This window comes from Plecotus auritus (genome assembly GCF_963455305.1).
Source record: "Plecotus auritus genome assembly, chromosome: 12".
Taxonomy (NCBI): Eukaryota; Metazoa; Chordata; class Mammalia; order Chiroptera; family Vespertilionidae; genus Plecotus; species Plecotus auritus.
The window spans coordinates 27826748-27839629 of NC_137778.1; the positions used below are offsets into that span (position 1 = coordinate 27826748).

Sequence of the window (12882 nt, forward strand, 5' to 3'; positions counted from 1 at the left end):
TTATCTGGATTCTTAGTTTGGAGCAAATAAGAAAATAGACTGAAAAATCAGTAAGAAGTAATAATGCAGACCTGGATTTAGGAAAAGAAGCACTTTATAATCAACAGAAAAGAACTCAAAAAGCATAGTAGTGTAGAGCCATTTAGTGTAAGTAGTCAAATGTATCTAACCATCTAGGGCTTGCTATATAATAATTGATGCTTACAATGAAGATTGAGTCATCGAGAACCATTTAAATATGTTCTGTACACTTTATAAAAACTCAGGGAGTGTAAAATATATTTACAAAGATTTCTAACGCAAGTTTGTGTGTGTTTTAAGGTTTGTCAAGCATTGCTTATTTAGAAATTCACTTATTTGAAGTGTCTAATTTCCTAATCATGTTACACAAATGAAGCTGTGTGGGTATAAAATGCGGGACATACTAACCAAACTTTTGTACTTTACTGACAGTGTGCTATTTAAAGTCTCCTTGTCTTCAATCATTCTATTTCCTTACTGTCTATCCCCCCTTACCTCGCCTCACCCCTGTCCTCTTCTGTCTTTGTGAGCCACCTGAAGGCAGAGATTGTCTTACTCACCTCTGCCCTAGTAGAGTACTGCCTTGTAGTAGATGCTCAATAAATGTTCAAGCTTTGTGCTGGATTGTTTTAAAAGAGCACATGTATGTATGGTCTTCTGTTCATATTCCCAAGAGAAGAGCATGTCATGCTAACATTTTATTTCCAGAATAAATATACAGGTTATTTGCTATTGTGTTGCTTGATAGAATAGCTTCCTTTTTATTCACTACAAATATGTTTTACTAGTTACCATCTTCCTTTTTTGTAGATGGACTAATTGCCTCTGAAGGAGCCATAAGTCCAGATTTCTTCAATGATTATCACCTGCAAAATGGAGATGTAGTTGGACAGCATTCATTTCCTGGCAGGTAAACAATCTTTCTAAGAAAATCTATTTCCCTTGTTTTTAAAAGCTAGAATTCTCTTCATTTCCCATTTTTTTATCTTTGTTCATTAAAGAGGAAAAAATACTCAGTATTTTCAAGATTATGCTTGCTTGAATTTAAATTAATTTCTGAAGTCATATTTTCTATGTAAAAAAAAAAGAAAATCACAGATCTGGAAAACATATATGCTTCATCACTGATTTTCAAAATCCAGGCTTTCTATTGAAAGAGAGAGTACTTTTGTCAAATTAATGAACCAAGTTGTTTTCCAAAGCTAATAAAATATAAAATAAAATAAGGATTCAATGTATGTATTTTACCAATTATTCAAACATCACTGTTTTAACAAGTTGATACTTCGATTAAAAACTTTTCTTCCTTGGATGGCATGCAAATAAAACATTTAAGGGGAAAAAATCTGACATGTCAGCATTGTTCTAAATTGATTTTAAAATTTTACCAGAATGTGTAAACAATATTTTCTCCTTCATATCATTTCTTGTGGTGTAATATTTGAATTTAGACTGATGATTGAAATTTCACATCAAATTAGTCTCATGAATAGGTGTAGTCTTATTTGCCGTTAATACTATTTTTCCTTTAAATTATTTATTTAATTTTTTCTTATAAATTTGTACTTTTCATTAACATGAACTGTTTTCTGTTTGGAAGATATATTTAGGCATTATTTAATTGAAAGAATACAATTATGACTAGTATTTTATAACTCTTATTGGTCACTTGTAATAAGCTATTTGATTCAACAGTAATTATTTACAGCCATTATTGATCATCTATTGTGTATAATCTATTTTACAAATATTCATCATATTTATTTTAATCTGCCCAGCAATATTTTAAGACAAGTATTGTTATAGCCGTTTTACAGATGAAGAAATCAAGGCTCTAAGAATTTAAATAACCAACTCACACTAGTAGGATATTACTGAAAAAATTTGAACTCAGGTCTATATGTCTCCAAAGTTTATGTTCTTTCAAACATGATGCCTGATTTGGAAGGAAACAGCATACTATAGTGACTCTAAGCATTTGGGGTTTTTTTTATCACAACCCCATGAAGAAATACCTTTCATTTTGCAACCCAATGCACACATACACATTTGTTTATATATATGTATATGCCTGTATATATGTAGAACAAAAATTTCTTAAAACACTAATTACTTTTACTGTCTGTAATGCACAATGATAAATTCTGTTTTATTCTATTATTTCATGTTTGAAATGCACATTGCAACCCACTGTATTGGTTTCACAACTCATTGATGATCATGACTCAGAGTTTAAAAGCATGATGGAAAATGTAGTATTACATGAAATACGATACCTTATATGTAGTTCAGTATTCTGTAGTGGACTTTAAATAAATAATAGCACTATCGAAATAGTTTTATTGTTGTACTGGATGTCACGGTAAAAAACTCCTTGCCTTAGGAAATAAAAGTTAAACATGGTTACATACCAGAAAGCATATGGCTTTTGATTACTTCTGATGTTTCTGTCTATATTAGCTGTAATCATTTAAATAGAGGCTCTGTTTAATCATAACTACTATACGCCATCATGGGACAATTCCTTATACAAATGTTTTCTAAAACATAATTGGAAAAGAAAGAAATGATTTGGGTTTTTAATCCTAGTATTTATATGGGAGATTTTTGCTGATGGCATTTACAAGATTAATTCTGCCATTTATGTTTCATTGTGAAGAAAACATTATTTTTGTATCTTCTTCCGATACTGCCAATCCCCAGTCTAAAGAAAACAGACAGATACTAATTATGCATTACTTACTCCAGAAAGATTTGCTTTCAGTTTTTTAAGAACCTGAACATTTTCATTAAAATTGAATATACAAAACAATGAACTTATGAGCTCAATTTAGCAAAATTTCTCATCTGGTTTTCAAAATGGTCATTTTATAAAACAATAAATATGTTTGTACTCAGTGACTAAATTATGCACTTGTGTCCAAAGATTTCAGGGTTTTATTTCTTAATTCTGTTAATAACTCTTTAAAAATGACTGGGAAAATTCTCTTACCTTTGTACCTTCAGTTCCTTTAAAAGGTAAAAATATTTAAGTAGTATCTTTTATATCTAAAAGGCACATCAGAGTAATGTTGGCTTAAATGACTAGTTAATAAAACTTACTATAGACTATTTTCAAATCAAAAGAGTAATATACTTATTTATTATAATCATTTTGATTTAGAAATTATTTACCCTTTAAAAAGAACTTCCCCTGAGAAAGTTGTCTTTCATCTCCTGTCTTTTGTAATTTTTCAGGCCTTAAATCATGTAACTGTATCGTTTTATTTCCAGGAGAAATAATTTATAATGAATTTCCTTAGGTTTTTTTTCGGGGGTGGGGGGTGCGGTCAGGTAATAGATCAAATAAGAAGGGACTTTCAATTAGATCAGCAGAGATACAGAGAAAGTCTACAGTGTAGCCCAAACTCGGTTGTTTTTTTCTGCATTTCCTACTCTGGAATCATTTACTCTTGCTTTTATTCAATCATTTTTTATTGGTTAGGATTCTCTTTTAATGGGATTTCTATGCTCTTCTTTGATAGTAACAAACCATAGATCTTATCTGGTTTATTTTTTAATTCTGCAAAGATTTAAGCATTTTAAATTGCTACATAATTATTCACATATTTTGGCATGAAAATTTGCCACAAAATGTCCCAGATGTGAAATTTTAAACTAATGGCTACCTTTCAGCTTCTGATATCCAATAGGTAAATTTAAAGCCTATTAGATGAAATAACATTGACTCAAAATACTATTTTTGAAAATTTTTATTTTAAGCAAAATAGGAGTATTTTTTTAGAACTATAAACAGAAGATGTTAAACTCTTATTCTTCATCTCTGCTGGGAGATAAGAATAAGCAGACCTAATGGACAACTTGAAGAATTTGGGTTAGTTATGGGGAAAAAAATGTCTTGATTGAATTTTAAATATTGAAAAAGCTGATTTTTAAATACTTTTAAAAAGAGAAAATGTTATATGTTCTGAGTTGTTTTTTGAACAGGGAAATTGTTCAGATGTCTTAAGAATTCTTTCCCTGTTCTTTTTCATATATCTTTGATAAGTAAGCACTGTCAAGTTATCCAAAATAATAATAATAAATTAATGTATAGCCCTAGCCGGTTTGGCTCAGTGGATAGAGCATAGGCCTGGGGACTGAAGGGTCCCAGTTTTGATTCCAGTCAAGGGCACATAACCGGGTTGTGGGTTTGATCCCCAGTGGGAGGCATGCAGGAGGCAGCCAATCAATGATTCTCATCATTAATGTTTCTCTCTCTCCCCCTCTCCCTTCCTCTCTGAAATCACTAAAAATATATTTTAAAAATTAATGTATGAAATGTAAATTTTTTAATCATTGTCATTGTTTTTAACATGAAACAATATGGCAGTGCCAGATGGCATGCTCTTTAGCCAATACTCATGGCTTTTTTGTCTTTGAGGTTTTAACATATCCGTTCCACTGGGTTCAGGTCAAGTTGATGATCCCAAGTTCCTGTGAGGGAAAGAATACATTTCTAATTTTTATAAGAGTTTTTTTAATTGTTCAAAGAAAACCCTTCACTTTCTTCCTAAAATGGCAAAATTTAGTAATAGGGCATATCTGTTAAAATGCAGAAACTAAGCCAGATTTAGAAAACAGTTCAAATTAGTCTTTTTCTTAAAATCCACATCAGGGGTCCTGCTTAATCTGAATGCCTGCATTTTTGTAATATAACAAGGCCATGTAAATGGAAATATTGAAAACTGTAAACTCATCTATCCTATTCTACAAGGGAGATTGGATGTCTGATAAAATAGATGTGGCAGTTGGACAGCGAATCCTGGGTTTTAGACATGCCTCACTATCAGTCTGAACCTCTGGGCGCCAGAATTCCCCGACATTTAGAGGTAATGCAAAATGCATTAGGGCTTCAAGGCATTAGCTACAGAGTTGCCAATCCCAGAGGGTCAGATGTAAATCTTCCCCTCCCCAAATCTGAACTGGTGTTAAAAGTGGAACTTGCTATTGAAGCTAATTAAAAATAATAGGAGTAAGACTAGCTTTCTCCCCCTTTTACCATGTATCCGTACCATATTTTTGGACCGTTTTTTATTATAACTCTTACTTTTCAAGACTAACAAGAACCTCATGTTGAGTATTTTTAAACTGCTTCCAGCTTTTACAAATCAGTTTTTGTTGCAGTAAAAATGGTCCATTTTTCTTTTATAGGAATCCAATTTTCATAAACTGGGAAAAAAATTACAGAGGCTGCTTAGGTTTCCTTGGGGCTTTGAACAATGTTTTTCAGAGGGAGGGCCTGGAGTTCTTTGTGGTTGCCATGGTGATGTCATTTACTGACCATTTCACCATTTCACTGGAGCCGGGGATGAACTAGATGTGTCCTTATCTGAGCCATCTGATTCTTACACTTTCATTTTCTGTGTCTGTTAGACAGCCTGCCTCTTTTCCTTCTTTCTTAGAATATGTTGGCATGAGCTTTTCTGTGCATCATATGAATTATATATTACCAATATGCACCTTTTATTCTGTTCACTCAATTTATTTTTTTCAAACACAGTTGAAATGTTAGTTGTACTTCTAAACATCATACTGAATAGACCTAACAAATTACTTACTTCCTTACTATATAAGAAATAATCTTTCATTCAAATTTTTAAATGCATATTTTTACCTAAAACAAGGACTCTACATGTAAAAATTAGATATTTCTTTAGCCACTTTGATTTTACTCAACTATTTACTCAGTTTTTTCACTTGAGAAAAGCACCTCAAATTTACATATTCCCTGTCTAAAGTGCATTGTGCAGTGTTTACAGAACTACATATTATTTCTAGAACTCTATTTGATTAGATTTTTCAAAGCAGTTACTCAAAGAAGAAATGAAATGATTGTTTATTACAACTCTTAATTTAGCCAATGCAACACTTAGTTTATATTGAGAAGAAAGTAAATATGCCTATAAAATCCATTCTTCGAGAAGTCCTTTATCAATTTTTAATTGATAACCCAAACTCTCCCATTTGTTCTAATAACTGAAGTTTTAGTAACCATTGTTACTGTGGCAGTAGTATAGACAGTATATGAAAGGATCCAAAAATAGTGAAAAGAACCTTCAGGAAATATTTCCTTTGATAAACATTGAGACCAACTATTTTTGTTCAGCAGTATTGTAAGAACTAAATGTATTGGCAAATACTTATGAAATCTTTTAAAGATAATCATTAATTTAAACACTGCTTTATTTAATGTGTAATTAAATTTTTATCAAAAATGAACATAGACTTTTTGTTATTTATTAATGTCTTCTATTTTTCTCAGTAGAGAACATGCTTCATGAAATCTGTAAAAAAAAACCCAACTCTTGACTTTAATAATTTTTCCAGACACAGTGGTTACAAAATAAAGCACCAATTTCCATTTTTTGACTATCAATTGACAGGGATTTTTAATGCTAATACCCACGTATTGACTGGAGCAAAGAGGTATTCTGATCACTTCCTGTAGGAATTTAAATGGATGAAACCATTGTGGGATATATTTGGTAACAGAGAACAGGAGCCTTAAATTGTTCACTTCCTTTCGTCTGTAACTTCATTTCTAAGACTTTATCCTTGTGAAGTAATCAAAGAAAAATCCTGCATAAATGAATAAATGATTGTATGTCAGAGAAAATAGATCCACTGAGTGTAGTGAGGTACACTTGCCTAATTGTGGAATAAACGTTATTTTCAGCACCTACTTTTATGCCAAGGATATTGCCCACACATTAGATTATATCATGTCAGTGTTCTGGTTTAAGTCAATATGAAAGCCAAAATAGGTAAAATAGATACATTTAGTAATATATATTTACTTAACATAAAACTCTTCACTTTTTTAAGAGTTGACCACAGTTTTTTTATAGTTTGCTTCTTCCTTATTGAAAATTCTTTTTTTTTATAGAAAACATTATTCACCTGTGATGTTTTGATAACATAAAATTGAGTACAACACTGCCATATCAGTAATTTCAGTAATGAAAGTCTACAGTATGTTTGGAACATTTAGTCATTCCATTTATATTCATTTGTATGTACAAAAACATTAGGACAACAGATTCTTTGATTTAATCTCAATGTGTAAATATATTTTTATTTTAAGACAAAACTATTATCAAACAATATACAAAATTAAAAAACAAAAACTTAACTGAATATTTATGCAAGGCACTGTTAGACATTTTATTTCCTCTGTTCATGATTTGCATAGGTCTCTAATACTTGTTCTCAGCTGTACTTAGTTTGGGAGATTTGCAAGAGTTGCTTCTCTGTTTTAATGAAATTTTGTTAAACCATGATTAAAACACATAGAGTACAACCTCTTTATAGGAACAGTAGGATTGAGTAACAGGACAGTATTCTGTTTACTTTTAAAAGTTGCTCTGTTTCAGAGTATATTATTGCATCTGAAAATATCCAAATCTCTGAGATTTTTATTATAATTGTATTTGGTTATCCAAATAACATTGTTTTTAATCTAAGTAAAATATGTATTTCAAGTTCAGTAATAAGTACTATACCTAGGTATAATCAATAGAAATAATTTTAAGTTCTTTCCACCTTCATCAGTATTAACCAATCAGAAATGAGTGGTAAACTTTTTTTTTTAATATATTTTATTGATATTTTACAGAGAGGAAGGGAGAGGGATAGAGAGCTAGAAACATCGATGAGAGAGAAACATCGATCAGCTGCCTCCTGCACACCTCCCACTGGGGATGTGCCCGCAACCAAGGTACATGCCCTTGACCGGAATCGAACCCGGGACCCTTCAGTCCGCAGGCTGACGCTCTATCCACTGAGCCAAACCGGTTTCGGCAAGTGGTAAACTTTCTTGACATGAATTAAAACCATTCATAAAAAATAATACTAACTGACAGGGAAAATTATATCTAAGGTAATGAAGTGGTCATTTTACTCTCAAACTTGTGAGATAGTGAAAACAGGAAAACAAGAATGGCAATAGCCCTATAACACAGTTCTGATGAGGAAATAAAACCAATGCAAATAAATGGTTTTCACACTATAAGACTCTTGTTCTAACATAATCCTTATATCAAATTGCATTTTTCTTTCTAAATACTCCCATAGCAATTCTGCCAGTTCCTTTTTTATTACTTCAGAAGATGGACTGTCATAAGAGCCTTCTAAAAGTTTCAAAGAATAAAATGTTTTTTGGTCTAAATCTAAGTATACAAAGACTAATACTAGTAACTTTCATTTAGCTAGCATTTATAACATCATGTATCTCATTTGATCCTCAACAAGTGTGTGAGTTAGATAAGGCAAAGAATAGTATTGTCCCTATTTTAACAAATGTAGAAATTAAGTCTAAGGGATTTTTAAGGGACAAGTCCCAAACCAGATAGCTAATAAATAGTGAAGCCTTTAAGCTTGGCAAGAGCCAGCACTCTTAGTATTACACCATTACTGCCTCCAAATGGCAAGCCATTATCTTTGTCTCACAGTGAACTATGCTTAGAAACTTTCAAAGTAAATGTTATTACAATTCAGAGTAAGATATGTAGGTCTCATTGTACAACACAACATGTTTATCTATTTTGCTTTAATACATTTGACATGATTTACTGCAAATTGGTGCTTCAAATTATAGGCAAGTTGCTACAAATTATTAACACCTTAATTAGTTCGCTACTATTCATTTGTCCTAAGAAGTTAGGCCATAAAGTCCTCTACAAATTCATACAGTTGTATAAACAAATTCGGATGAAATGCGTGGGATAATCTCAGTCTAGAAGGGTTAATGTCTCATGCAAATAATTTATTTAGCTAATTAACTAATGTCAGTATATTATTTTTTACCTATAAATTATTTTATACCTATAAATTAATCCTTATATATTAGTCTTATTTGTTTACTTTTTATTGAGACAACTTCTTTGTAGTCATGAAATCGCAAGAAAATTTGGTTCTGCTGCTAGAACACTAATGATTTGCATTTCCCAAGGAGAATTGAATTAGGTTTTATTAGCAAATTGGGCCTATAACTTTAAGGCCAAATTTTATTAGACTATCATACATCAGCATTAGCAAATTATAAACTTTACTGAAATATAGAAATAGAAGCCAAAAATCAAGGCTTAGAATTCTGGAAACTTTAGAAGATGTTTTATCCTAGAGAAATTATACTACTGACTTGGAAAAAAATTTTAAGTGATTTATTTTCCTTTGAAATTTAGAAGGAATAGAAGTTGGCGACAGAGCTGCCCTCATAAAGTTTGTGTTAATTTTCAATCTGGTGATCTGAGCAGAGTTTTTGGAGGCATGCATGTTAGCTGTATATAAAGTCCAAAGGTGCTCCCAAAGAAAACCAGATTTAAAATCGAATTTATTATCACTTTCTTAGGACTTCATTTAGGGGAAGAAATTCAGCATAACTTAGTCTATAAACAGAAAAGTAATCTGAATATGACTAAATCCTATAAAAATGTTAACACATTAATTATGGTGTAGCTTTGTACTAGAAGAAATGACATGGGAATTAATCCAGTCATGACTGAGAAGTTAATTATATCACCACCATTAAGAGCAATTATCTAGTGTTAAAGTTCATACATTTTTATATGTATTAATTGCATTTTTGTTGGCTGCACAGATATATAAAAATTAGTTGTAAATTTAAATGGAAAGAAAATAGAAAGTCCTTCAGCAAAGATGACTGCTTTTATAACATATTTGACCTATGGAATGCTCATTTTCAAAAAAAATATGAGGTTTTTTTTTTTAAGGGAATAGTATGCAAATTGCCATTATAAAGGCTTGCTTAATCACATGCTAATGATAACCAAGTTGTAATAAATTTGATTGATAAGCACCACCTCCCATCCAAGAAAATAAGAGAGGAAAAGAGAGCATGTCATCTTTTATTTCCTTTAAGTCTGGATTCAGTGATACTGAGCTTACTCCTAAACTCGGGGATATTTTCTAATTTAAGGTTGATTTATTCTGGCCCATCTGTGTTTTGATTGATTTAACAATGTGATTTAAGTATTTATGAACAATTTTAAAATTTTTGTTAGAAATGTTAAACCAAATATTTTTCCTCAAATATTTTTTGAAAAAACAGATGAAACCTAGAGCCTAAAGGTTTTTAAATGTAATATTAATTAATTCCCATATTCTCCATAGTCCTTCCAGATGTGCTATTACCAAATAGCTCAATCCTCAGATAATGAGCCATGTGGGTTCTGTAAACTGATTTGCACTTATTTTGAATAGGAATTATACAGATTGTTGATGAATTATTAAAGTAAATGTATTGCCAAATAAATCTAAGAGCAAAATATTAAACTGTAGTAAATGAGAAAGGAATGTGCAAATGAAGACCTGCCTGCTTTAATAAGTTTAGCAGTTACCTTCTCAGTTTCAACCAAAAGAAAAGTTTCTTTTTTTTCTTTTTTCTTTTTTTTTTTGTTTTGTTATTGTGTTAAAGAAAAAAAAAGGGGGGGGTTCTATAAAACTGCTTGCAGCAGTATCTAAGACAAAAACAAGGAAATATAATGTTCTAAACTCAGCCGGTCCAAACCACTTGAGCTGCTATGACAGCTCATAAAACAGAGTAGTTTTTAACTGGGCTCTGTTTTACATTGCCAAAGTGAATTTTCCTTGCAGGAAGTAGCCAGAGGGTTTATTTAGTTTCCAGTCCCTGGCTTTGATCTTTCTGTACTGTCACATCTCGGGTTACATAGCTCTTTTTCACTGCAGTAAATCTGCAACAGTTAATGAGAATAAAATTTCCTCCTCCTTACTGATCACATGCTGTTAAATGCCAAACCACAGCCAACTGCATATTTGCAGAATTTCAGCTACAATGTATGAAAATGGTGCAGTCGGTTTAATCTTGTCATCTTTGTAATTCATTTTATTGGGCTTGCTTGCTTTTTAAGTGACCTACTTTATCAAAAGTAAGTGGTTAAAAGACCAAACCTGGGAGAAAGATTTAGAATGTTAACAAACAGAGGAGAAAAGTGTGCATGTGTTGAGGAGGTGGGTTGAGGGAGTCAGGGCACATGCAATGTGTACTAGCATTAAGATTCAAAGTGGGCCTACTTTAGTGCTTTTCAAAGACCAGGCCATTTGTCCTCTTCAAATAAAATTAACAAGTTTGTCAATTCTTTGATTGTGTTGTCTGTTCAGTTTCAACATAAATTTGCACTTAGTATTTATTTAATAAGTCAGAACATTATTTTTAACTTTTGATTAAAGAGTCCATAGTATTTAATGGAATTTAAAGAATTTCAAAAAACTTGATCTCTACATTATAAGAGCTATTCTTAAAGTAAAACTAAGATTGTTATAAGCAAGCACTGTACCATCCTATCAAATGGGGCCATATACATATTGAAAATATTATAAATATTTGTAAAATAAATCGAAGGAAATTTAAAATTGTATTAAAACAAACTATTTTTTTAGTTTCTTTATTGATTAAGGTGTTAATATATGTGTCCTTATTCCCCCATTACTCCCCCCACCCCCCCACTCATGCCCTCAAACTATTTTATACACCATTAAACATATGTATCTTCATGCTAAATTACAATAAAATCTCATATTTTTATTTGCTTTTTTTTGCTACAGTTAGACCTTATGATTGAGGCATTATTTGATTCAATTAATATATGTTGTTAAATTTATTTTTCACTTACACCTTTTCTCTTTTTTACTGTCTTATTTTGTGGTTGGTAACTGGAACTTATATCCATCCAGAAATTCACCCTTAGAAGGCCATTTTAGATGATAGCCATTGATAAATATATTCTAATAATATTATACACATATATAGATAATAATAACATAAATATGAAGTATTGTAAAATAAAATATGTAAAAGAAATAAATCAACTTCTAGTTTCTCACCATTGAAGTCACACTTATTATCTTATTGCCATCTGATTCCACAGAAGAAATCATTTGTATTCTCATAAAAATCAAAATGTTGGGTATAAATCAATCCTCCTATATAATAAAAGGCTAATGTGCAAATTGTCCCTTCAGGAGTTAAACTGACCGGGAGTTTGCTTGCTATGATGTGAGCTGACCACCAGAGGGAGGCGTGGAATGAAGGAAGGCCCCAGCTAGCCGCCGACAGCCAGGGAAGGAAGGCCCCGCTGGCAGCCAGAAGGCCCTGATCGGCCCTGTTCCCCAGCCAGGCCTAGGGACCCTACCCATGCACAAATTTCATGCACCAGGCCTCTAGTAGTATATAATACCCATTCATTGATTTAGATAACTATCATGAAAACAATAACTAAAATTACATTGAAATTGAGGATAATATTTCTAAATTTACCAAGATTTCCTGATAAAACAGAGGACCCACTTGGAGAAGTGCCTGTTTTTACTTACCCCAATGAGAAAAGGGTGATTTGAAAATTTTAAAAGACAGAGAGGTGCAGTACTACCCTGGGCCTTTTCAGAAGGTGTTAAACATAATGTAGAAATGTCGAACTTTAAAATAAGCCAGTCTATGTGTACTTAAACTAAAACATCATAGTTTCCATGTGGAAGAACATGGTGGAGGCTAACACAGAACTTTAGACTCTGTATCTGGGGTAGGGTGGGGGCGCTGTTCTGTAGTTTGCTTCTTCATTTTTCTGTAACATTAAATCTGTGTCAGACCATTAGTCCATAATCCACCCAAAGTTCTGGATTTGAAAGTCCACAAAAATTTCTGCACAGAATAAACATTAATTTTGTTAAGTTTTTATTATTCTTCAAAAAAATAAGTAAAATTGCTCAAAAATTTGTTTCTGGAACATGAACTGAACAGTCCAGTTTTAAATGAAATTACTGGAAAGAATTAGAAACAATTCA

The 12882-nt window shown here is 31.8% G+C and overlaps 1 protein-coding gene across 2 annotated transcripts in view; it reads left to right on the top strand.

The window, feature by feature from the left end:
• KIFAP3 (kinesin associated protein 3) overlaps window positions 1-12882 on the top strand; it is a 124064-nt gene that overhangs the window by 93458 nt on the left and 17724 nt on the right. For both annotated transcript variants that reach the window (XM_080649122.1, XM_080649121.1), the window contains exon 19: window positions 832-931. In XM_080649122.1, coding sequence (XP_080505248.1) covers window positions 832-931 — 100 coding nt within the window. The remainder of the gene's footprint in view (window positions 1-831; window positions 932-12882) is intronic.